Genomic DNA, 27,752 nt, shown 5'->3' with positions numbered 1-27,752 from the left:
TACCCTACAGGAGGACAGAGGATAGTTTTAACAGTGACATGGCTCTGGTAGGTCTACCCTACAGGAGGACAGAGGATAGTTTTAACAGTGACATGGTGGTCTACCCTACAGGAGGACAGAGGATAGTTTTAACAGTGACATGGCTCTGGTAGGTCTACCCTACAGGAGGACAGAGGATAGTTTTAACAGTGACATGGTGGTCTACCCTACAGGAGGACAGAGGATAGTTTTAACAGTGACATGGCTCTGGTAGGTCTACCCTACAGGAGGACAGATGATAGTTTTAACAGTGACATGGCTCTGGTAGGTCTACCCTACAGGAGGACAGATGATAGTTTTAACAGTGACATGGCTCTGGTAGGTCTACCCTACAGGAGGACCGAGGATAGTTTTAACAGTGACATGGTGGTCTACCCTACAGGAGGACAGAGGATAGTTTTAACAGTGACATGGTGGTCTACCCTACAGGAGGACAGAGGATAGTTTTAACAGTGACATGGTGGTCTACCCTACAGGAGGACAGAGGATAGTTTTAACAGTGACATGGCTCTGGTAGGTCTACCCTACAGGAGGACCGAGGATAGTTTTAACAGTGACATGGTGGTCTACCCTACAGGAGGACAGAGGATAGTTTTAACAGTGACATGGTGGTCTACCCTACAGGAGGACAGAGGATAGTTTTAACAGTGACATGGTGGTCTACCCTACAGGAGGACAGAGGATAGTTTTAACAGTGACATGGTGGTCTACCCTACAGGAGGACCGAGGATAGTTTTAACAGTGACATGGCTCTGGTAGGTCTACCCTACAGGAGGACAGAGGATAGTTTTAACAGTGACATGGCTCTGGTAGGTCTACCCTACAGGAGGACCGAGGATAGTTTTAACAGTGACATGGCTCTGGTAGGTCTACCCTACAGGAGGACCGAGGATAGTTTTAACAGTGACATGGCTCTGGTAGGTCTACCCTACAGGAGGACAGAGGATAGTTTTAACAGTGACATGGCTCTGGTAGGTCTACCCTACAGGAGGACAGAGGATAGTTTTAACAGTGACATGGTGGTCTACCCTACAGGAGGACAGAGGATAGTTTTAACAGTGACATGGTGGTCTACCCTACAGGAGGACCGAGGATAGTTTTAACAGTGACATGGCTCTGGTAGGTCTACCCTACAGGAGGACAGAGGATAGTTTTAACAGTGACATGGCTCTGGTAGGTCTACCCTACAGGAGGACAGAGGATAGTTTTAACAGTGACATGGCTCTGGTAGGTCTACCCTACAGGAGGACCGAGGATAGTTTTAACAGTGACATGGCTCTGGTAGGTCTACCCTACAGGAGGACAGAGGATAGTTTTAACAGTGACATGGCTCTGGTAGGTCTACCCTACAGGAGGACCGAGGATAGTTTTAACAGTGACATGGTGGTCTACCCTACAGGAGGACCGAGGATAGTTTTAACAGTGACATGGCTCTGGTAGGTCTACCCTACAGGAGGACAGAGGATAGTTTTAACAGTGACATGGTGGTCTACCCTACAGGAGGACCGAGGATAGTTTTAACAGTGACATGGTGGTCTACCCTACAGGAGGACCGAGGATAGTTTTAACAGTGACATGGTGGTCTACCCTACAGGAGGAGAAGGATATTTGTAACAGTTACTGGCTATACAGCAGTAGCATCATTAGCAATAAGACTGAATTACCCACCAGCATGGAATGGTCCTAACGCCCAGTGGCTGGTTACCGTGGCGTGAGTCAGGGATAGGATCAGGGTTAGGGTTAGAGGTCAGGATTAGTTCCTTACCCTCTGGTGTTCGCGGTAGTGCTGGTTACCGTGGCGTGAGTCAGGGATAGGATCAGGGTTAGGGTTAGAGGTCAGGGTTAGTTCCTTACCCTCTGGTGTTCGCGGTAGTGCTGGTTACCGTGGCGTGAGTCAGGGATAGGATCAGGGTTAGGGTTAGAGGTCAGGGTTAGTTCCTTACCCTCTGGTGTTCGCGGTAGTGCTGGTTACCGTGGCGTGAGTCAGGGATAGGATCAGGGTTAGGGTTAGAGGTCAGGGTTAGTTCCTTACCCTCTGGTGTTCGCGGTAGTGCTGGTTACCGTGGCGTGAGTCAGGGATAGGATCAGGGTTAGGGTTAGAGGTCAGGGTTAGTTCCTTACCCTCTGGTGTTCGCGGTAGTGCTGGTTACCGTGGCGTGAGTCAGGGATAGGATCAGGGTTAGGGTTAGAGGTCAGGGTTAGTTCCTTACCCTCTGGTGTTCGTGGTAGTGCTGGTTACCGTGGCGTGAGTCAGGGATAGGATCAGGGTTAGGGTTAGAGGTCAGGGTTAGTTCCTTACCCTCTGGTGTTCGCGGTAGTGCTGGTTACCGTGGCGTGAGTCAGGGATAGGATCAGGGTTAGGGTTAGAGGTCAGGGTTAGTTCCTTACCCTCTGGTGTTCGCGGTAGTGCTGGTTACCGTGGCGTGAGTCAGGGATAGGATCAGGGTTAGGGTTAGAGGTCAGGATTAGTTCCTTACCCTCTGGTGTTCGCGGTAGTGCTGGTTACCGTGGCGTGAGTCAGGGATAGGATCAGGGTTAGGGTTAGAGGTCAGGGTTAGTTCCTTACCCTCTGGTGTTCGCGGTAGTGCTGGTTACCGTGGCGTGAGTCAGGGATAGGATCAGGGTTAGGGTTAGAGGTCAGGGTTAGTTCCTTACCCTCTGGTGTTCGCGGTAGTGCTGGTTACCGTGGCGTGAGTCAGGGATAGGATCAGGGTTAGGGTTAGAGGTCAGGGTTAGTTCCTTACCCTCTGGTGTTCGCGGTAGTGCTGGTTACCGTGGCGTGAGTCAGGGATAGGATCAGGGTTAGGGTTAGAGGTCAGGGTTAGTTCCTTACCCTCTGGTGTTCGCGGTAGTGCCGTGTCACGGTGCCGTGGGCTGCCTCTGCCTCAATGGTCTTCCCATCAGGACACACCAACACTGACGTCATTAGACCCAGGGAGCCGAAACCTACACACACAACAACAACAAGAGGATGTCATCAATAGCATGGCAGAGGATATCCAATCACCCTCCACTGTGTCTTAGGAGTTCAGCCAGGTACAATGCCTTCACAAACTATTCATTCCCCTTGACTTATTCCACATTGTTGTTACAGCCTGAATTCAAAATGGATTAAATGTATTTTTCTCACTCATCTACACACAATACCCCATAATGACGAAGTGATTTTTCAAATGTATTGAAAATGAAATACAGAAATGCAGTATCTAATTTACATAAGTATTCACACCCCTGAGTCAATACTTTGTAGAAGCACGTGAATTATCTGGGTAAGCCTCGAAGAGCTTTCCACACCTGGATTGTGCAACATTTTCCCAATATTCTTTTCAAAAGTTAAATTGATCGTTGATCATTGCTAGACAACTATTTTCAGGTCGTGTGTCTTGGTAAGCAACTCCAGTGTACATTTGGCCTTGTGTTTTAGGTTATTGTCCTCCTGAAAGGTGAATTCATCTCCCAGTGTCTGGTGGAAAGCAGACTGAACCATGTTTTTCTATAGGATTTTTCCTGTGCTTTGCTCCATTCCATGTATTATTTATCCTGAAAAAACTCCCAGTCCTTAATGATTACAAGCATACCCATAACATGATGCAGCCACCACTATGCTTGAAAATATGGAGAGTGGACTCAGTAATGTGTTGTACTGGATTTGCCCCAAACATAACATTTGGAATTCAGGACAAAAAGTTAATTGCTTTGACACATTTTTTGCAGTTTTACTTTAGTGCCTTGTTGAAAACAGGATGCATGTTTTGTATTATTTATATTCTGTACAGTCTTCCTTCTTTTCACTCTGTCAATTAGGTTAGTATTGTGGAGTAACTACATTTACATTTACATTTTAGTCATTTAGCAGACGCTACAATGTTGTTGATCCATCCTCAGTTTTCTCCTTTGAGCCATTCAATTCTGTAACTGTTTTAAAGTCACCATTGGCCTCATGTTGAAATCCCTGAGCAGTTTCCTTCCTCTCCGGCAACTGAGTTAGGAAGGACGCCTGTATCTTTGTTGTGACTGGATGTATTGATACACCATCCAAAGTGTAATTAATAACTTCACCATGCTCAAAGGGATATTCAATGTCTGTTAAATATATTTAATCTACCAATAGGTGCCCTTCTTTGCAAGGCATTGGAAAACCTCCCTGGTCTTTGTGGTTGAATCTGTGTTTGAAATTCACTGCTCGACTGAGGGACCTTACAGATAATTGTATGTGTGGGGTACAAAGATGAGGTAGTAATTCAAAATCATATTAAATACTATTACTGAGTTCATGCAAATTCTGTGACTTGTTCAGCACATTTCTACTCTTGAACTATTTAGGTGTGAGGAGTACTGCGGATACGAAGAGGCAGGACGCAGACGCAGGAATCAAACAAGGTCAAGGGTTAGGGTTAGAGTCAAGTATATTCGTTCAGGCCTGTGACGAGTCCTGAGGATACGAAGAGGCAGGACGCAGACGCAGGAATCAACAATGTAAATGTTTACTAAACAATGAGAAAGAGAATAACAAAGAGTGAGGACATGACACTAACAATCACACACAACACTGAACAGTCCAGGGCTATATAGGGGTGGTGATGAGATGATGAGGTGCAGGTGCGCTGGAGGTGATTAGGGTGCGTTGGGTTTCCATTCCGGTGTTGCCGAGGTGGTGCGCTCAGACCGGTGGCTCAGTAGACCGGCGAATCAGAGCACCGGAGGGGAGCAACGGGAGGAGACGTGACGTTAGGCTTGCCATAACAAAGGGGTTGAATACTTATTGACTCAAGACATTTCAGCTTTTCATTTTTTATTAATTTTTTTAAATCTCAAAAAACATAATTCCACTTTGACAATATGGGGTATTGTGTGTAGGCCAGTGACACAAATTCCGTCTGTAACACAATAAAATGTGGAAAAAGTCAAGGGGTGTGAAGCCTTTCTGAAGGCGCTGTACATCCAGACTTTCCGATGTGATTATACTTTAATAGGACTCCTGCTAGCTACAAGGTGGACCTTTCTCAGCAATAAAAACATGAAACCCTTTGAAGTTCAGAGAAAATATGAGAGTATATTGGAGGATGAATGGAACATCTGTATGTACTGTCTGTGTCTCACCTTGATCCAGTATGTCAGACTGAACGTCTCCATTATGGTTTTATTATTATTATTCATAGCAAACTTTGAAAAGGCATTTGATAAAGTACGACTGGAGTTTATATATAAATGCCTGGAGCATTTCAATTTTGGAGAATCTCTTATAAAATGGGTTAAAATCATGTATAGTAACCCTAGGTGTAAAATAGTAAATAATGGCTATTTCTTCGAAAGTTTTAAACTGTCAAGAGGAGTAAAACAAGATTGTCCACTATCGGCATATCTATTTATGATGGCCATCGAAATGTTAGCTATTAAAATAAATCAGATCCAACAATAATATCAATGGATTAGAAATCCAGGGCTTAAAAACAAAGGTGTCATTGTACGCTGATGATTCACGTTTTCTTTTAAATCCACAACTTGAATCCCTCCACTGTCACGGTTTCGGCCGAGGCTGCTCCTCCTCCTTGTTCGGGCAGGCTTCGGCGGTCGTCGTCTCCGGAGTACTAGCTGCCACCGTTCTTTGTTTTCGATGTTTGATTGGTTTGGTCTGTTTAGTACACCTGTTCATGTTTAGTGTTGATTAGGTGTCCTATAAGTTCTCGTTGTTTCTGTCATGTGTTGTGTGTAATTGTTTTTCCTGTCTGTTTTGGTGTTCTACTGTTGTTTGGACAGACGCTCGTATTTACCGTCGCACATTTGTTCGTGCGTAGTCGGTTTTTGTATTTTACGCACTGTTGCGTATTGTTCGCCTCCGGGTTAGTTTGACCCGTTATTTTGTGCTTTTCCAGTAAAGGCAAGTTTGACTGAGCTCCTGTGTCCTGCACTTGATTCCACACCACATTCGCATCAGAACCCTTGACATCCACAGCCTCATAGAGGATCTAGATACATTTTATAACCTCTCTGGATTACAACCATATTATGATAAATGTACTATATTACGTATTGGATCACTAAAATATACAATTTTTACATTACCATGTAGTTTACCAATAAAATGGTCTGATGGTGATGTGGATATACTCGGAATACATATCCCAAATGAAATAAATGATCTCACTCCAATACATTTTAATACAAAGTTAGCAAAAATAGATAAGATCTTGCTACCATGGAAAGGTAAATACCTGTCTATTTGTGGAAAAATCACCCACTCTTTAGTATTATCCCAGTTTACCTATTTGCTTATGGTTTGCTGTTCCTGAGTGGCGCAGTGGTCTAAGGCACTGCATCGCAGTGCTAACTGTGCCACTAGAGATCCTGGTTCGAATCCAGGCTCTGTCACAGCCGGCCGCGACCGGGAGACTCATGGGCGGCGCACAATTGGCCCAGGGTAGGGGAGGGAATGGCCGGCAGGGATGTAGCTCAGTTGATAGAGCATGGCGTTTGCAACGCCAGGGTTGTGGGTTCGATTCCCACGGGGGGCCAGTATAAAAAAAAATATGTATTCACTAACTGTAAGTCGCTCTGGATAAGAGCGTCTGCTAAATGACTAAAATTTAAAATGTAAAAAAAATGTCTTGCCTACGCCTAGCGAACAGTTTTTTTTAAATTGTATGAGAAAAAAATATTCCATTTTATTTGGAACAGCAAGCCAGACAAAATCAAACGGGCCTATTTATATAATGAATATGAATTCGGACATAAATTATTAAATATTAAAGCATTAGACCTATCACTAAAAGCTTCAGTCATACAAACGTTATACTTAAATCTGAACTGGTTCTCTGGCAAATTAGTAAGATTGTCTCACCCAATGTTCAAGAATGGCCTTTTCCCTTTATTCAGATTACAACCTCACATTTGAAAAGGAAATCATCTCCCAAGTATCACTATTTCTAAAACAAGCCATAGAAAGTTGGTTGCAATTTCAATTTAATCTTCCAGAAACGACAGAACACATAATGCAACAAATATTGTGGTTAAACTCAAATATACAAATTGATTTAAAAAACCGTTTTTTGAAAAAATGTTTTAAAAAGGTATAATCTTCATAAATTATATCATAGGTAGCACTGGTGGAGTTATGTCGCACATGCAGCTAACAAAAACATATGGAAATGTCTGTTCTATCCACAACCAAATAATTGCAGCATTACTGCAAAAATGGAAAAGGAAAGTGGAAGAGGGGAAAAAGTAAGGCACTTGTCTGTCGGCCCTGCATTAAAGAACATAATTGGTTAATGAAAATTGTGATAAATAAAAAAGAATACCAGTTTCATTTAAGGACCAAAGGATTGACAGCCGTCCCATATAGATTGCAAAATAGTTGGGAAGAGATTTGACGTACCGATCCCATGGCATAGTGTTTATGATCTGATACGCAAAACGACACCGGATTCAACATTATTATACAAAATTCTTGCTACCAATAGAATGTTATTTATATGGGGATGGGACTAATAACAACTAACAACAACAAGATAACTAATGTAAAGCATACTGTGTCCATAATAAGCATATAGGTTATAGGTTAAGAACTTTTGTGAAAGAGCACAGTTAGAAAGATATGGCATATTGAAGCAAACCAGATGGACATCATGAAAATGATCGGCGAGGTTGAGGGTAGAGGAAGTTCAGGAGTAAAAACAAACAAAATATAATTATTGTAAAATTGACTGTGTCCATAAAATGTATATAGTATGTATAAGCTGGAAGTAGAGGCCTAAGCATTGTTGTTCACTAGTTTACTCCAATTAGGGAAGGGGTGGTGGGGTTGGAAAGTAATAAAGGGAAATATATTTTTAAACAGGAGAGAGATGGATAGATACAGTGGGGGGAAAAAGTATTTAGTCAGCCACCAATTGTGCAAGTTCTCCAACTTAAAAAGATGAGAGAGGCCTGTAATAATATTATTATATGTATATACAGTGTATTTAATATTATTACTGTATGTATATACAGTATATTATATATTACTGTTGGTCTCACCTTGAGCCAGTATGTCAGACTGAACGTCTCCATCGTAGTTCTTGCAGGCCCAGACGAAGGCTCCAGAGGACTTGAGGACTTGTGCCACCATGTCATCAATGAGGCGGTGCTCGTACCAGATATTCAGCCTGTCAAACTCTGGCTTGTAGTTCCTGTAGAGAACACGGGAGCTTTTAAAGCAGGCATAGATTAACTGTTAACACTGGGGAAGAATCAGCAAGGAACGTTACTGCCAACCTTGGCCAGCCACTCTGTGAATAGACTGTGGCCTCTATTCAATCCGTATCGCGATAAGAAAATGGCGCCGGAGGGGATGGCTGCTGTTTTACGGCCTGCTAACCAATTGTCCTATTTTGTGTGTTTTTTCGTATTGTTTGTAACTTATTTTGTACATAATGTTGATGCGACCGTCTCTTATGACCGAAAAGAGCTTCTGGATATCAGAACAGCGATTACTCACCTCAAACTGGACAAAGATTTTTTATTTAATGAGTCTGACGTGAAGGATATACTGCTTCTCCGAGACCAGGCCCAAATCCCGTCATTCTAATGAAGGAAAGAAGGAGATAACGGGGGTGCAGATCGGGGTGCCTTGTAAGACTTCGTTGGCGAGTGGGTAACCCGCCTCTACCATCCGTTCTATTGGCCAACGTGCAATCACTGGAGAATAAACTGGATGAGCTCCGTTCGAGACTATCCTACCAACGGGACATTAAAAACTGTAATATCTTATGTTTCACAGAGTCGTGGCTGAACGACGACACGGATAATATTCAGTTGGCTGGGTTTACCGTGCATCGGCAGGACAGAACAGCTACAGTGGGGGAAAAAAGTATTTAGTCAGCCACCAATTGTGCAAGTTCTCCCACTTAAAAAGATGAGTGAGGCCTGTAATTTTCATCATAGGTACACGTCAACTATGACAGACAAATTGAGAAAAGAAAATCCAGAAAATCACATTGTAGGATTTTTTATGAATTTATTTGCAAATTATGGTGGAAAATAAGTAGTTGGTCACCTACAAATAAGCAAGATTTCTGACTCTAGACCACCTTTACTCCACACACAGAGACAAGTACAAAGCTCTCCCTCGCCCTCCATTTGGCAAATCTGACCATAATTCTATCCTCCTGATTCCTGCTTACAGCAAAAACTAAAGCAGGAAGTACCAGTGACTCGCTCAATAAGGAAGTGGTCAGATGACGCAGATGCTACGCTACAGGACTGTTTTGCTAGCACAGACTGGAATATGTTCCGGGATTCATTCGATGGCATTGAGGAGTACACCAAATCAGTCACCGGCTTCATCAATAAGTGCGTCGACGACGTCGTACGTACATATCCTAACCAGAAGCCATGGATTACAGGCAACATCTGCACCAAGATAAAGGCTAGAGCTGCCGCTTTCAAGGAGCGGGACACTAATCCGGACACTTATAAGAAATCCCGCAATGCCCTCAGACGAACCATCAAACAGGCAAAGCATCAACACAGGACTAAGATTGAATCCTACTACACCGGCTCTGATGCTCGTCGGATGTGACAGGGCTTGCAAACTATTACTGACTACAAAGGGAAACCCAGCCGCGAGCTGCCCAGTAACGTGAGCCTACCAGATGAGCTAAATGCCTTTTTATATTCACTTCGAGGCAAGCAACACTGAAGCATGCATGAGAGCACCAGCTGTTCCGGACGACTGTGTGATCACACTCTCCGTAGCCGATGTGAGCAAGACCTTTAAACTGGTCAACATTCACAAGGCCGCGGGGCCAGACTGGTTACCAGGACGTGTACTCAGAGCATGCGCGGACCAACTGGAAAGTGTTTTCACCACTAAGCTAAGGACCCTGGGACTAAACACCTCCCTCTGCAACTGGATCCTGGACTTCCTGATGGGCCGCCCCCAGGTGGTAAGGGTAGGTAACAACACATCTGCCACACTGATCCTCAACACGGGGGCCCCTCAGGGGTGCGTGCTTAGTCCCCTCCTGTACTCCCTGTTCACCCATGACTGCGTGGCCAAGCACGACTCCAACACCATCATTAAGTTTGCTGATGACACAACGGTGGTAGGCCTGATCACCGACAACGATGAGACAGCCTATAGGGAGGAGGTCAGAGACCTGGCAGTGTGGTGCCAGGACAACAACCTCTCCCTCAATATGAGCAAGACAAAGGAGCTGATCGTGGACTACAGGAAAAGGAGGGCCGAACACGCCCCCATTCACATCGACGGGGCTGTAGTGGAGCGGGTCGAGAGTTTCAAGTTCCTTGGTGTCCACATCACCAACAAACTATCATGGTCCAAACACACCAAGAAAGTTGTGAAGAGGGCACGGCAACGCCTTTTCCCCCTCAGGAGACTGAAAATATTTGGCATGGGTCCCCAGATCCTCAAAAGGTTCTACAGCTGCACCATCGAGAGCATCCTGACCGGTTGCATCACCGCCTGGTATGGCAACTGCTCGGCATCCGACCGTAAGGTACTAGAGGGTAGTGCGTACAACCCAGTACATCACTGGGGCCAAGCTTCCTGCTATCCAGGACCTCTATACCAGACGGTCAGAGGAAGGCGCAAAAACCCAACCCTGACCTGTTTGGAGAGCTCCTTGGTCTTCATGGTGCCGCTTGCTTGATGGTGCCCCTTGCTTAGTGGTGTTGCAGACTCTGGGGCCTTTCAGAACAGGTGTATATATACTGAGATCATGTGACAGATCATGTGACACTTAGATTGCACACAGGTGGACTTTATTTAACTAATTATGTGACTTCTGAAGGTAATTGGTTGAACCAGATCTTATTTAGGGGCTTCATAGCAAAGGGGGTGAATACATATGCACGCACCACTTTTCCGTTATTTATTTTTTTGAATTTTTTGAAACAAGTTATTCTTTTCATTTCCCTTCACCAATTTGGACTATTTTGTGTATGTCCATTACATGAAATCTAAATAAAAATCCATTTAAATTACAGGTTGTAATGCAACAAAATAGGAAAAACGCTAAGGGGGATGGATACTTTTGGAAGGCACTGTATAAATATGGTGAAAAGACTATCTAGTCAAGTATAAATATGGTGAATAGACTATATCTAGTTAGTTATACATATGGTTAGTAGACTAAAGGTGTTGACCCTCCACATCTCTCAACACAACTAGAGAACAGGGCCAGCCACTCTTAAATAGCACCTGGGCCAGCACAGGTGAAACACCTTCCCAATAATGAGATGGCAACCAGCACAGGTGTAACACATACTGACTAACGAGGTGATCCAATCAGTGCTAAAGTCCAACCTCAAAACATAAATGAAGAAACCAAAGCCTGTAACATTCATTATAAATATGGTGAATAGACTATATCTAGTTAGGTATACATATGGTGAATAGATTATATCTAGATAGGTATAAATATGGTGAATAGATTATATCTAGTTAGGTATCAATATGGTGAATAGACTATATCTAGTTAGGTATAAATATGGTGAATAGACTATATCTAGTTAGGTATACATATGGTGAATAGACTATATCTAGATAGGTAGAAATGTGGAATGAAGTGCAACTCTATACTGTAGGTTGCCAGTTGATTGTCTTACTTCTCAAAGATCTCCTGGAAGATATCCTTGAAGCGCCCGTCGTAGTACTTAAGGATGGTGTTCTTAGTGCTCATGTATAGAGGCCACCTCTTATTGATGGCATACTGGAAACAGCTGTGGGCAAACCCTGTGATGGACTGGACAGGACAGACAGAACACTATTAGAACCCTGTGATGGACTGGACAGGACAGACAACACTATTAGAACCCTGTGATGGACTGGACAGGACAGACAGAACACTATTAGAACCCTGTGATGGACTGGACAGGACAGACAGAACACTATTAGAACCCTGTGATGGACTGGACAGGACAGACAGAACACTATTAGAACCCTGTGATGGACTGGACAGGACAGACAGAACACTATTAGAACCCTGTGATGGACTGGACAGGACAGACAGAACACTATTAGAACCCTGTGATGGACTGGACAGGACAGACAACACTATTAGAACCCTGTGATGGACTGGACAGGACAGACAGAACACTATTAGAACCCTGTGATGGACTGGACAGGACAGACAGAACACTATTAGAACCCTGTGATGGACTGGACAGGACAGACAACACTATTAGAACCCTGTGATGGACAGGACAGACAGAACACTATTAGAACCCTGTGATGGACTGGACAGGACAGACAACACTATTAGAACCCTGTGATGGACTGGACAGGACAGACAGAACACAATTAGAACCCTGTGATGGACTGGACAGGACAGACAGAACACTATTAGAGCCCTGTGATGGACTGGACAGGACAGACAGAACACTATTAGAACCCTGTGATGGACTGGACAGGACAGACAGAACACTATTAGAACCCTGTGATGGACTGGACAGGACAGACAGAACACTATTAGAACCCTGTGATGGACTGGACAGGACAGACAGAACACTATTAGAACCCTGTGATGGACTGGACAGGACAGACAGAACACTATTAGAACCCTGTGATGGACTGGACAGGACAGACAACACTATTAGAACCCTGTGATGGACTGGACAGGACAGACAGAACACTATTAGAACCCTGTGATGGACTGGACAGGACAGACAGAACACTATTAGAACCCTGTGATGGACTGGACAGGACAGACAGAACACTATTAGAACCCTGTGATGGACTGGACAGGACAGACAACACTATTAGAACCCTGTGATGGACTGGACAGGACAGACAGAACACTATTAGAACCCTGTGATGGACTGGACAGGACAGACAGAACACTATTAGAACCCTGTGATGGACTGGTCAGGACAGACAACACTATTAGAACCCTGTGATGGACTGGACAGGACAGACAACACTATTAGAACCCTGTGATGGACTGGACAGGACTGACAACACTATTAGAACCCTGTGATGGACTGGACAGGACAGACAACACTATTAGAACCCTGTGATGACTGGACAGGACAGACAACACTATTAGAACCCTGTAATGGACTGGACAGGACAGACAACACTATTAGAACCCTGTGGTGGACTGGACAGGACAGACGTAACACTATTAGAACCCTGTGATGCACTGGACAGGACAGACAGAACACTATTAGAACCCTGTGATGGACTGGACAGGACAGACAGAACACTATTAGAACCCTGTGATGGACTGGACAGGACAGACAGAACACTATTAGAACCCTGTGATGGACTGGACTGGACAGGACAGACAACACTATTAGAACCCTGTGATGGACTGGACAGGACAGACAGAACACTATTAGAACCCTGTGATGGACTGGACAGGACAGACAGAACACTATTAGAACCCTGTGATGGACTGGACTGGACAGGACAGACAACACTATTAGAACCCTGTGATGGACTGGACAGGACAGACAGAACACTATTAGAACCCTGTGATGGACTGGACAGGACAGACAGAACACTATTAGAACCATGTAATGGACTGGACAGGACAGACAGAACACTATTAGAACCCTGTGATGGACTGGACAGGACAGACAGAACACTATTAGAACCCTGTGATGGACTGGACAGGACAGACAGAACACTATTAGAACCCTGTGATGGACTGGACAGGACAGACAGAACACTATTAGAACCCTGTGATGGACTGGACAGGACAGACAGAACACTATTAGAACCCTGTGATGGACTGGACAGGACAGACAACACTATTAGAACCCTGTGATGGACTGGACTGGACAGGACAGACAGAACACTATTAGAACCCTGCGATGGACTGGACAGGACAGACAGAACACTATTAGAACCCTGTGATGGACTGGACAGGACAGACAACACTATTAGAACCCTGTGATGGACTTACAGGACAGACAGAACACTATTAGAACCCTGTAATGGACTGGACAGGACAGACAGAACACTATTAGAACCCTGTGATGGACAGGACAGACAACACTATTAGAACCCTGTGATGGACTTACAGGACAGACAGAACACTATTAGAACCCTGTGATGGACTGGACAGGACAGACAACACTATTAGAACCCTGTGATGGACTGGACAGGTCAGGACAGGAGTACTTCTCCTGTCTTATCCAGTGTCCTGTGTGAATTTAAGTATGCTCTCTCTAATTCTCTCGTTCTCTCTTTCTCTCTGAGAACCTGAGCCCTAGGACAATACGTCAGGACTACCGGGCATGCTGACACCTTGCTGTCCCCAGTCCGCCTGGCCTTGCTGCTATTCCAGTTTCAACTGTTCTGCCTGCGGTTACGAAACCCCTACCTGTCCCAGACCTGCTGTTTTCAACTCTTAATGATCGGATATGAATTGCCAACTGAGAGACCTGAGCCCTAGGACCATACGTCGGGACTACCGGCCGTGGTGACTCCTTGCTGTCCCCAGTCCGCCTGGCCTTGCTGCTATTCCAGTTTCAACTGTTCTGCCTGCGGTTATGGAACCCCTACCTGTCCCAGACCTGCTGTTTTCAACTCTTAATGATCGGCTATGAAAAGCCAACTGAGATTTATTCCTGATTATTATTTGACCATGCTTGTCATTTATTAACATTTTTGAACATCTTGGCATGGTTCTGTTATAATCTCCACCCGGCACAGCCAGAAGAGGACTGGCCACCCCTCATAGCCTGGTTCCTCTCTAGGTTTCTTCCTAGGTTTTGGCCTTTCTAGGGAGTTTTCTAGCCACCGTGCTTCTACACCTGCATTACTAGCTGTTTGGGGTTTTAGGCTGGGTTTCTGTACAGCACTTCGAGATATCAGCTGATGTATGAAGGGCTATATAAAATAAAATTGATTGAAATTGATTGATATTAGAACCCTGCGATGGACTGGACAGGACAGACAGAACACTATTATAACCCTGTGATGGACTGGACAGGACAGACAACACTATTAGAACCCTGTAATGGACTGGACAGGACAGACAACACTATTAGAACCCTGTGATGGACTGGACAGAACAGACAACACTATTAAAACCCTGTAATGGACTGGACAGAACAGACAACACTATTAAAACCCTGTAATGGACTGGACAGAACAGACAGAACACTATTAGAACCCTGTGATGGACTGGACAGAACAGACAGAACACTATTAGAACCCTGTGATGGACTGGACAGAACAGACAACACTATTAGAACCCTGTGATGGACTGGACAGGACAGACAACACTATTAGAACCCTGTAATGGACTGGACAGGACAGACAGAACACTATTAGAACCCTGTGATGGACTGGACAGAACAGACAGAACACTATTAGAACCCTGTGATGGACTGGACAGAACAGACAGAACACTATTAGAACCCTGTGATGGACTGGACAGGACAGACAACACTATTAGAACCCTGTAATGGACTGGACAGGACAGACAGAACACTATTAGAACCCTGTGATGGACTGGACAGAACAGACAGAACACTATTAGAACCTTGTGATGGACTGGACAGAACAGACAGAACACTATTAGAACCCTGTGATGGACTGGACAGGACAGACAACACTATTAGAACCCTATAATGGACTGGACAGGACAGACAACACTATTAGAACCCTGTAATGGACTGGACAGGACAGACAACACTATTAGAACCCTGTAATGGACTGGACAGGACAGACAACACTATTAGAACCCTGTGATGGACTGGACAGAACAGACAGAACACTATTAGAACCCTGTGATGGACTGGACAGAACAGACAGAACACTATTAGAACCCTGTGATGGACTGGACAGAACAGACAACACTATTAGAACCCTGTGATGGACTGGACAGGACAGACAACACTATTAGAACCCTGTAATGGACTGGACAGGACAGACAACACTATTAGAACCCTGTGATGGACTGGACAGGACAGACAGAACACTATTAGAACCCTGTGATGGACTGGACAGGACAGACAACACTATTAGAACCCTGTGATGGACTGGACAGGACAGACAGAACACTATTAGAACCCTGTGATGGACTGGACAGGACAGACAGAACACTATTAGAACCCTGTGATGGACTGGACAGGACAGACAACACTATTAGAACCCTGTAATGGACTGGACAGGACAGACAACACTATTAGAACCCTGTGGTGGACTGGACAGGACAGACAACACTATTAGAACCCTGTGATGGACTGGACAGGACAGACAGAACACTATTAGAACCCTGTAATGGACTGGACAGGACAGACAACACTATTAGAACCCTGTGATGGACTGGACAGGACATACAACACTATTAGAACCCTGTGATGGACTGGACAGGACAGACAGAACACTATTAGAACCCTGTGATGGACTGGACAGGACAGACAACACTATTAGAACCCTGTGATGGACTGGACAGGACAGACAGAACACTATTAGAACCCTGTGATGGACTGGACAGGACAGACAGAACACTATTAGAACCCTGTAATGGACTGGACAGGACAGACAACACTATTAGAACCCTGTGATGGACTGGACAGGACAGACAGAACACTATTAGAACCCTGTGATGGACTGGACAGGACAGACAGAACACTATTAGAACCCTGTGATGGACTGGACAGGACAGACAACACTATTAGAACCCTGTAATGGACTGGACAGGACAGACAGAACACTATTAGAACCCTGTGATGACTGGACAGGACAGACAGAACACTATTAGAACCCTGTGATGGACTGGACAGGACAGACAACACTATTAGAACCCTGTAATGGACTGGACAGGACAGACAACACTATTAGAACCCTGTGATGGACTGGACAGGACAGACAGAACACTATTAGAACCCTGTGATGGACTGGACAGGACAGACAACACTATTAGAACCCTGTGATGGACTGGACAGGACAGACAGAACACTATTAGAACCCTGTGATGGACTGGACAGGACAGACAGAACACTATTAGAACCCTGTGATGGACTGGACAGGACAGACAACACTATTAGAACCCTGTAATGGACTGGACAGGACAGACAACACTATTAGAACCCTGTGGTGGACTGGACAGGACAGACAACACTATTAGAACCCTGTGATGGACTGGACAGGACAGACAGAACACTATTAGAACCCTGTAATGGACTGGACAGGACAGACAACACTATTAGAACCCTGTGATGGACTGGACAGGACATACAACACTATTAGAACCCTGTGATGGACTGGACAGGACAGACAGAACACTATTAGAACCCTGTGATGGACTGGACAGGACAGACAGAACACTATTAGAACCCTGTGATGGACTGGACAGGACAGACAGAACACTATTAGAACCCTGTGATGGACTGGACAGGACAGACAGAACACTATTAGAACCCTGTGATGGACTGGACAGGACAGACAGAACACTATTAGAACCCTGTGATGGACTGGACAGGACAGACAGAACACTATTAGAACCCTGTGATGGACTGGACAGGACAGACAGAACACTATTAGAACCCTGTGATGGACTGGACAGGACAGACAACACTATTAGAACCCTGTGATGGACTGGACAGGACAGACAGAACACTATTAGAACCCTGTGATGGACTGGACAGGACAGACAGAACACTATTAGAACCCTGTGATGGACTGGACAGGACAGACAGAACACTATTAGAACCCTGTGATGGACTGGACAGGACAGACAACACTATTAGAACCCTGTGATGGACTGGACAGGACAGACAGAACACTATTAGAACCCTGTGATGGACTGGACAGGACAGACAGAACACTATTAGAACCCTGTGATGGACTGGTCAGGACAGACAACACTATTAGAACCCTGTGATGGACTGGACAGGACAGACAACACTATTAGAACCCTGTGATGGACTGGACAGGACTGACAACACTATTAGAACCCTGTGATGGACTGGACAGGACAGACAACACTATTAGAACCCTGTGATGACTGGACAGGACAGACAACACTATTAGAACCCTGTAATGGACTGGACAGGACAGACAACACTATTAGAACCCTGTGGTGGACTGGACAGGACAGACGTAACACTATTAGAACCCTGTGATGCACTGGACAGGACAGACAGAACACTATTAGAACCCTGTGATGGACTGGACAGGACAGACAGAACACTATTAGAACCCTGTGATGGACTGGACAGGACAGACAGAACACTATTAGAACCCTGTGATGGACTGGACTGGACAGGACAGACAGAACACTATTAGAACCCTGTGATGGACTGGACAGGACAGACAGAACACTATTAGAACCCTGTGATGGACTGGACAGGACAGACAGAACACTATTAGAACCCTGTGATGGACTGGACTGGACAGGACAGACAACACTATTAGAACCCTGTGATGGACTGGACAGGACAGACAGAACACTATTAGAACCCTGTGATGGACTGGACAGGACAGACAGAACACTATTAGAACCATGTAATGGACTGGACAGGACAGACAGAACACTATTAGAACCCTGTGATGGACTGGACAGGACAGACAGAACACTATTAGAACCCTGTGATGGACTGGACAGGACAGACAGAACACTATTAGAACCCTGTGATGGACTGGACAGGACAGACAGAACACTATTAGAACCCTGTGATGGACTGGACAGGACAGACAGAACACTATTAGAACCCTGTGATGGACTGGACAGGACAGACAACACTATTAGAACCCTGTGATGGACTGGACTGGACAGGACAGACAGAACACTATTAGAACCCTGCGATGGACTGGACAGGACAGACAGAACACTATTAGAACCCTGTGATGGACTGGACAGGACAGACAACACTATTAGAACCCTGTGATGGACTTACAGGACAGACAGAACACTATTAGAACCCTGTGATGGACTGGACAGGACAGACAGAACACTATTAGAACCCTGTGATGGACAGGACAGACAACACTATTAGAACCCTGTGATGGACTTACAGGACAGACAGAACACTATTAGAACCCTGTGATGGACTGGACAGGACAGACAACACTATTAGAACCCTGTGATGGACTGGACAGGACAGACAACACTATTAGAACCCTGTGATGGACTGGACAGGTCAGGACAGGAGTACTTCTCCTGTCTTATCCAGTGTCCTGTGTGAATTTAAGTATGCTCTCTCTAATTCTCTCGTTCTCTCTTTCTCTCTGAGAACCTGAGCCCTAGGACAATACGTCAGGACTACCGGGCATGCTGACACCTTGCTGTCCCCAGTCCGCCTGGCCTTGCTGCTATTCCAGTTTCAACTGTTCTGCCTGCGGTTACGAAACCCCTACCTGTCCCAGACCTGCTGTTTTCAACTCTTAATGATCGGATATGAATTGCCAACTGAGAGACCTGAGCCCTAGGACCATACGTCGGGACTACCGGCCGTGGTGACTCCTTGCTGTCCCCAGTCCGCCTGGCCTTGCTGCTATTCCAGTTTCAACTGTTCTGCCTGCGGTTATGGAACCCCTACCTGTCCCAGACCTGCTGTTTTCAACTCTTAATGATCGGCTATGAAAAGCCAACTGAGATTTATTCCTGATTATTATTTGACCATGCTTGTCATTTATGAACATTTTTGAACATCTTGGCATGGTTCTGTTATAATCTCCACCCGGCACAGCCAGAAGAGGACTGGCCACCCCTCATAGCCTGGTTCCTCTCTAGGTTTCTTCCTAGGTTTTGGCCTTTCTAGGGAGTTTTTCCTAGCCACCGTGCTTCTACACCTGCATTACTAGCTGTTTGGGGTTTTAGGCTGGGTTTCTGTACAGCACTTCGAGATATCAGCTGATGTATGAAGGGCTATATAAAATAAAATTGATTGAAATTGATTGATATTAGAACCCTGCGATGGACTGGACAGGACAGACAGAACACTATTATAACCCTGTGATGGACTGGACAGGACAGACAACACTATTAGAACCCTGTAATGGACTGGACAGGACAGACAACACTATTAGAACCCTGTGATGGACTGGACAGAACAGACAACACTATTAAAACCCTGTAATGGACTGGACAGAACAGACAACACTATTAAAACCCTGTAATGGACTGGACAGAACAGACAGAACACTATTAGAACCCTGTGATGGACTGGACAGAACAGACAGAACACTATTAGAACCCCTGTGATGGACTGGACAGGACAGACAACACTATTAGAACCCTGTGATGGACTGGACAGGACAGACAACACTATTAGAACCCTGTAATGGACTGGACAGGACAGACAGAACACTATTAGAACCCTGTGATGGACTGGACAGAACAGACAGAACACTATTAGAACCCTGTGATGGACTGGACAGGACAGACAGAACACTATTAGAACCCTGTGATGGACTGGACAGGACAGACAACACTATTAGAACCCTGTAATGGACTGGACAGGACAGACAGAACACTATTAGAACCCTGTGATGGACTGGACAGAACAGACAGAACACTATTAGAACCTTGTGATGGACTGGACAGAACAGACAGAACACTATTAGAACCCTGTGATGGACTGGACAGAACAGACAGAACACTATTAGAACCCTGTGATGGACTGGACAGAACAGACAACACTATTAGAACCCTGTGATGGACTGGACAGGACAGACAACACTATTAGAACCCTGTAATGGACTGGACAGGACAGACAACACTATTAGAACCCTGTGATGGACTGGACAGGACAGACAGAACACTATTAGAACCCTGTGATGGACTGGACAGGACAGACAACACTATTAGAACCCTGTGATGGACTGGACAGGACAGACAGAACACTATTAGAACCCTGTGATGGACTGGACAGGACAGACAGAACACTATTAGAACCCTGTGATGGACTGGACAGGACAGACAACACTATTAGAACCCTGTAATGGACTGGACAGGACAGACAACACTATTAGAACCCTGTGGTGGACTGGACAGGACAGACAACACTATTAGAACCCTGTGATGGACTGGACAGGACAGACAGAACACTATTAGAACCCTGTAATGGACTGGACAGGACAGACAACACTATTAGAACCCTGTGATGGACTGGACAGGACATACAACACTATTAGAACCCTGTGATGGACTGGACAGGACAGACAGAACACTATTAGAACCCTGTGATGGACTGGACAGGACAGACAACACTATTAGAACCCTGTGATGGACTGGACAGGACAGACAGAACACTATTAGAACCCTGTGATGGACTGGACAGGACAGACAGAACACTATTAGAACCCTGTAATGGACTGGACAGGACAGACAACACTATTAGAACCCTGTGATGGACTGGACAGGACAGACAGAACACTATTAGAACCCTGTGATGGACTGGACAGGACAGACAGAACACTATTAGAACCCTGTGATGGACTGGACAGGACAGACAACACTATTAGAACCCTGTAATGGACTGGACAGGACAGACAGAACACTATTAGAACCCTGTGATGACTGGACAGGACAGACAGAACACTATTAGAACCCTGTGATGGACTGGACAGGACAGACAACACTATTAGAACCCTGTAATGGACTGGACAGGACAGACAACACTATTAGAACCCTGTGATGGACTGGACAGGACAGACAGAACACTATTAGAACCCTGTGATGGACTGGACAGGACAGACAACACTATTAGAACCCTGTGATGGACTGGACAGGACAGACAGAACACTATTAGAACCCTGTGATGGACTGGACAGGACAGACAGAACACTATTAGAACCCTGTGATGGACTGGACAGGACAGACAACACTATTAGAACCCTGTAATGGACTGGACAGGACAGACAACACTATTAGAACCCTGTGGTGGACTGGACAGGACAGACAACACTATTAGAACCCTGTGATGGACTGGACAGGACAGACAGAACACTATTAGAACCCTGTAATGGACTGGACAGGACAGACAACACTATTAGAACCCTGTGATGGACTGGACAGGACATACAACACTATTAGAACCCTGTGATGGACTGGACAGGACAGACAGAACACTATTAGAACCCTGTGATGGACTGGACAGGACAGACAACACTATTAGAACCCTGTGATGGACTGGACAGGACAGACAGAACACTATTAGAACCCTGTGATGGACTGGACAGGACAGACAGAACACTATTAGAACCCTGTAATGGACTGGACAGGACAGACAACACTATTAGAACCCTGTGATGGACTGGACAGGACAGACAGAACACTATTAGAACCCTGTGATGGACTGGACAGGACAGACAGAACACTATTAGAACCCTGTGATGGACTGGACAGGACAGACAACACTATTAGAACCCTGTAATGGACTGGACAGGACAGACAGAACACTATTAGAACCCTGTGATGACTGGACAGGACAGACAGAACACTATTAGAACCCTGTGATGGACTGGACAGGACAGACAACACTATTAGAACCCTGTAATGGACTGGACAGGACAGACAACACTATTAGAACCCTGTGATGGACTGGACAGGACAGACAGAACACTATTAGAACCCTGTGATGGACTGGACAGGACAGACAACACTATTAGAACCCTGTAATGGACTGGACAGGACAGACAACACTATTAGAACCCTGTGATGGACTGGACAGGACAGACAGAACACTATTAGAACCCTGTGATGGACTGGACAGGACAGACAGAACACTATTAGAACCCTGTGATGGACTGGACAGGACAGACAACACTATTAGAACCCTGTGATGGACTGGACAGGACAGACAGAACACTATTAGAACCCTGTGATGGACTGGACAGGACAGACAGAACACTATTAGAACCCTGTAATGGACTGGACAGGACAGACAACACTATTAGAACCCTGTGATGGACTGGACAGGACAGACAGAACACTATTAGAACCCTGTGATGGACTGGACAGGACAGACAGAACACTATTAGAACCCTGTGATGGACTGGACAGGACAGACAACACTATTAGAACCCTGTAATGGCCTGGACAGGACAGACAGAACACTATTAGAACCCTGTGATGGACTGGACAGGACAGACAACACTATTAGAACCCTGTGATGGACTGGACAGGACAGACAACACTATTAGAACCCTGTAATGGACTGGACAGGACAGACAGAACACTATTAGAACCCTGTGATGGACTGGACAGGACAGACAGGCTGTGCATTATCATGCTGAAACATGAGGTGATGGTGGTGGATGAATGGCACGACAATGGGCCTCAGGATCTCGTCGCGGTTTCTCTGTGCATTCAAATTTCCATCGATAAAATGTAATTGTGTTCATTGTCCATAGCTTATGCCTGCCCATACCATAACCCCACCGCCACCATGGGGCACTCTGTTCACAACGTTGACATCAGCAAACCGCTGGCCCACAAACCGCTACCATCTGCCCGGTACAGTTCAAACCGGGAATCATCCCTGAAGAGCACACTTCTCCAACCTGCCAGTGGCCATCGAAAGTGAGCATTTGTCCACTGAAGTCGGTTACGACGCCAAACTGCAGTCAGGTCAAGACCCTGTTGAGGACAACGAGCACGCAGATGAGCTTCCCTGAGACGGTTTCTGACAGTTTGTGCAGAAATTCTTCGGTTGTGCAAACCCACAGTTTCATCAGCTGTCCAGCTGGCTGGTCTCAGATGATCCCGCAGGTGAAGAAGCCGAATGTGGAGGTCCTGGGCTGGCGTGGTTACACGTGGACTGCGGTTGTGAGGCCGGTTGGATGTACTGTCAAATTCTCTAAAACGACATTGGAGGAGGCTTATGGTAGAGACATGAACATTCAATTCACTGGCAACAGCTCTGGTGGACATTCCTGCAGTCAGCATGCCAATTGCACGCTCCCTCAAAACTTGAGACTTCTGTAGCATTGTGTTGTGTGACAAAACTGCACATTTTAGATTAGCCTTTTATTGTCCCCAGCACAAGGTGCACCTGATGTAAACAAATTAGTCCACAACATTTGAGAGAAATAAGCTTTTTGTGCATATGGAACATTTCTGGGATCTTTTATTTCAGCTCATGAAACATGGGACCAACACTTTACATGTTGCATTTATATTTTTGTTCAGTATGTAATCTTTGATGCCAAAGGCAAATTTCTTTCCTTGGATGGAAAAGAAAGTGTGTAACTTAAAAAATTAAAAAATTAAAATGCTCACCTCATCAGTATTGTACATGCCCAACCCACAGCCTCCTGAGGGGAAGTCAAAGACCTCCCACTCATTCCCCTTGCTGCCATCAGCCGGGGTGAACACCATCTTAAACTTCCCTGGCTTGGTGATCACAAAGTCTGTGGCTTTGTACTGTGGAACAACACAACCCACATCAACAACAGAACATTCCTCACATGCTCTGTGATTGAATACAAATCTAATCTAAAACACGTTACTTGTCTACCTGGTCACCAAAGGCGTGTCTGCCGATCGTTATGGGCTGCGTCCAACCAGGGACCAGACGGGGAATGTTCTTGCAGATGATTGGCTCTCGGAAGACGGTTCCGCCCAGAATGTTCCTGATGCTTCCGTTGGGACTCTTCCACATCTTCTTCAGCTTGAACTCTGTTAGGGTTAGAGATGGAGGCCTGAGTTAACCTCTTAACCTGTTTGACCTAACCCTAACTCTAACCCTGACTCTTCCACATCTTCTTCAGCTTGAACTCTGATAGGGTTAGAGATGGAGGCCTGAGTTAACCTGTTTGCCCTAACCCTAACTCTAACCCTGACCTTACTACAGCTAGTCCAGGTAACTAACTATCTAACCCTGACTCTTCCACATCTTCTTCAGCTTCAACTCTGAGGAATAAGGGTCATGGAGGAAGACCTGGCATGAGTGAAGCTGTTAACTGTCAAACTGCAGTACTGATCTAACTCCTGACCCTGGAACCATTGTCAAACAAATATTTATAGAAACTCTTTAATACAGTGAGGGAAAAAAGTATTTGCCCACTGTATTAAAGATATTTGCCCACTGACAAAGAAATGATCAGTCTATCATTTTAATGGTAGGTTTATTTGAACAGTAAGAGACAGAATAACAACAAGAAAATCCAGAAAAACGCATGTCAAAAATGTTATTAATTGATTTGAATTTTGATGAGGGAAATAAGTATTTGACCCCCTCTCAATCAGAAAGATTTCTGGCTCCCAGGTGTCTTTTATACAGGTAACGAGCTGAGATTAGGAGCACACTCTTAAAGGGAGTGCTCCTAATCTCAGCTTGTTACCTGTATAAAAGACACCTGTCCACAGAAGCAATCAATCAATTAGATTCCAAACTCTCCACCATGGCCAAGACCAAAGAGCTCTCCAAGGATGTCAGGGACAAGATTGTAGACCTACACAAGGCTGGAATGGGCTACAAGACCATCGCCAAGCAGCTTGGTGAGAAGGTGACAACAGTTGGTGCGATTATTCGCAAATGGAAGAAACACAAAAGACCTGTCAATCTCCCTCGGCCTGGGGCTCCATGCAAGATCTCACCTCGTGGAGTTGCAATGATCATGAGAACGGTGAGGAATCAGCACAGAACTACACAGGAGGATCTTGTCAATGATCTCAAGGCAGCAGGGACCATAGTCACCAAGAAAACAATTGGTAACACACTACGCCGTGAAGGACTGAAATCCTGCAGCGCCCGCAAGGTCCCCCTGCTCAAGAAAGCACATATACATGCCTGTCTGAAGTTTGCCAATGAACATCTGAATGATTCAGAGGAGAACTGGGTGAAAGTGTTGTGGTCAGATGAGAACAAAATGGAGCTCTTTGGCATCAACTCAACTCGCCGTATTTGGAGGAGGAGGAATGCTGCCTATGACCCCAAGAACACCATCCCCACCGTCAAACATGGTGGTGGAAACATGATGCTTTGGGGGTGTTTTTCTGCTAAGGGGACAGGACAACTTCACCGCATCAAAGGGACGGGGCCATGTACCATCAAATCTTGGGCGAGAACCTCCTTCCCTCAGCCAGGGCATTGAAAATGGGTCGTGGATGGGTATTCCAGCATGACAATGACCCAAAACACACGGCCAAGGCAACAAAGGAGTGGCTCAAGAAGAAGCACATTAAGGTCCTGGAGTGGCCTAACCAGTCTCCAGACCTTAATCCCATAGAAAATATGTGGAGAGAGCTGAAGGTTTGAGTTGCCAAACGTCAGCCTCGAAACCTTAATGACTTGGAGAAGATCTGCAAAGAGGAATGGGACAAAATCCCTCCTGAGATGTGTGCAAACCTGGTGGCCAACTACAAGAAACGTCTGACCTCTGTGATTGCCAACAAGGGTTTTGCCACCAAGTACTAAGTCATGTTTTGCAGAGGGGTCAAATACTTATTTCCCTCATTAAAATGCTAATCAATTTATAACATTTTTGACATGCGTTTTTCTGGATTTTTGTTGTTGTTTTTCTGTCTCTCACTGTTCAAATAAACCTACCATTAAAATTATAGACTGATCATTTCTTTGTCAGTGGGCAAACGTACAAAATCAGCAGGGGATCAAATACTTTTTTCCCTCACTGTAAGTGTTATCCCCTGGGATTCAAATACCCATCTTGTCGATGTATGATTTATTTCAAATAATGTATGTCTATGTGGTCAAAGCAGATACCATCGACTCTGGCTTCATCCGGAGTGATGGTGGCACACTTGACGGCCACATTGTACTTCATTGTGGCGATGGCCGAGTCGATGGTGACCTGGTCGTCTGTCTGGTCGCGGTACGGCAGACCCAGGTCATAATATTTCAGCTCCACGTCCACGTTGGACAGGACCAGCTGGAACAATACAACACAGGAGAGGAGAGGAGAGGAGAGGAGAGGAGAGAGGAGAGGAGAGGAGAGGAGAGGAGAGGAGAGGGGAGGAGGGGAGAGGGGAGGGGAGAGGAGAGGAGAGGAGAGGAGAGGAGGACAGGGTAGAGAAGAGTTAGGGGTTAGAGGTCCATGGTGTACATGAGAGTTAGGGGTTAGGGGTTAGAGGTCCATGGTGTACAGTAGAGTTAGGGGTTAGAGGTCCATGGTGTACAGTAGAGTTAGGGGTTAGTGGTCCATGGTGTACAGTAGAGTTAGGGGTTAGTGGTCCATGGTGTACAGTAGAGTTAGGGGTTAGAGGTCCATGGTGTACAGTAGAGTTAGGGGTTGGAGGTCCATGGTGTACAGTAGAGTTAGGGGTTAGAGGTCCATGGTGTACAGTAGAGTTAGGGGTTGGAGGTCCATGGTGTACAGTAGAGTTAGGGGTTAGAGGTCCATGGTGTACAGTAGAGTTAGAGGTTAGGGGTTAGAGGTCCATGGTGTACAGTAGAGTTAGGGGTTAGAGGTTAGGGGTTAGAGGTCCATGGTGTACAGTAGAGTTAGGGGTTAGAGGTCCATGGTGTACAGTAGAGTTAGGGGTTAGAGGTTAGGGGTTAGAGGTCCATGGTGTACAGTAGAGTTAGGGGTTAGAGGTCCATGGTGTACAGTAGAGTTAGGGGTTAGAGGTTAGGGGTTAGAGGTCCATGGTGTACAGTAGAGTTAGGGGTTAGAGGTTAGGGGTTAGAGGTCCATGGTATACAGTAGAGTTAGGGTTAGTGGTCCATGGTGTACAGTAGAGTTAGAGGTTAGGGGTTAGAGGTTAGGGGTTAGAGGTCCATGGTATACAGTAGAGTTAGGGTTAGAGGTCCATGGTATACAGTAGAGTTAGGGTTAGTGGTCC

The 27,752-nt window shown here is 45.5% G+C and overlaps 1 protein-coding gene across 1 annotated transcript in view; it reads right to left on the bottom strand.

The window, feature by feature from the left end:
* Positions 1-27,752, bottom strand: part of LOC121558489 (isocitrate dehydrogenase [NADP], mitochondrial) — a 48,420-nt gene that overhangs the window by 10,798 nt on the left and 9,870 nt on the right. Inside the window, exons 3-8 of the mRNA XM_041871860.2 lie at positions 26,674-26,839; positions 24,466-24,626; positions 24,228-24,371; positions 11,650-11,786; positions 8,056-8,207; positions 2,873-2,985 (exon numbers count right to left, since the gene is read on the bottom strand). Of these exons, the coding sequence (XP_041727794.1) occupies positions 2,873-2,985; positions 8,056-8,207; positions 11,650-11,786; positions 24,228-24,371; positions 24,466-24,626; positions 26,674-26,839 (873 nt within the window). The remainder of the gene's footprint in view (positions 1-2,872; positions 2,986-8,055; positions 8,208-11,649; positions 11,787-24,227; positions 24,372-24,465; positions 24,627-26,673; positions 26,840-27,752) is intronic.

Source organism: Coregonus clupeaformis, unplaced genomic scaffold (genome assembly GCF_020615455.1).
Source record: "Coregonus clupeaformis isolate EN_2021a unplaced genomic scaffold, ASM2061545v1 scaf0376, whole genome shotgun sequence".
NCBI lineage: Eukaryota > Metazoa > Chordata > Actinopteri > Salmoniformes > Salmonidae > Coregonus > Coregonus clupeaformis.
This window is presented reverse-complemented; position numbering and strand designations above follow the sequence as displayed.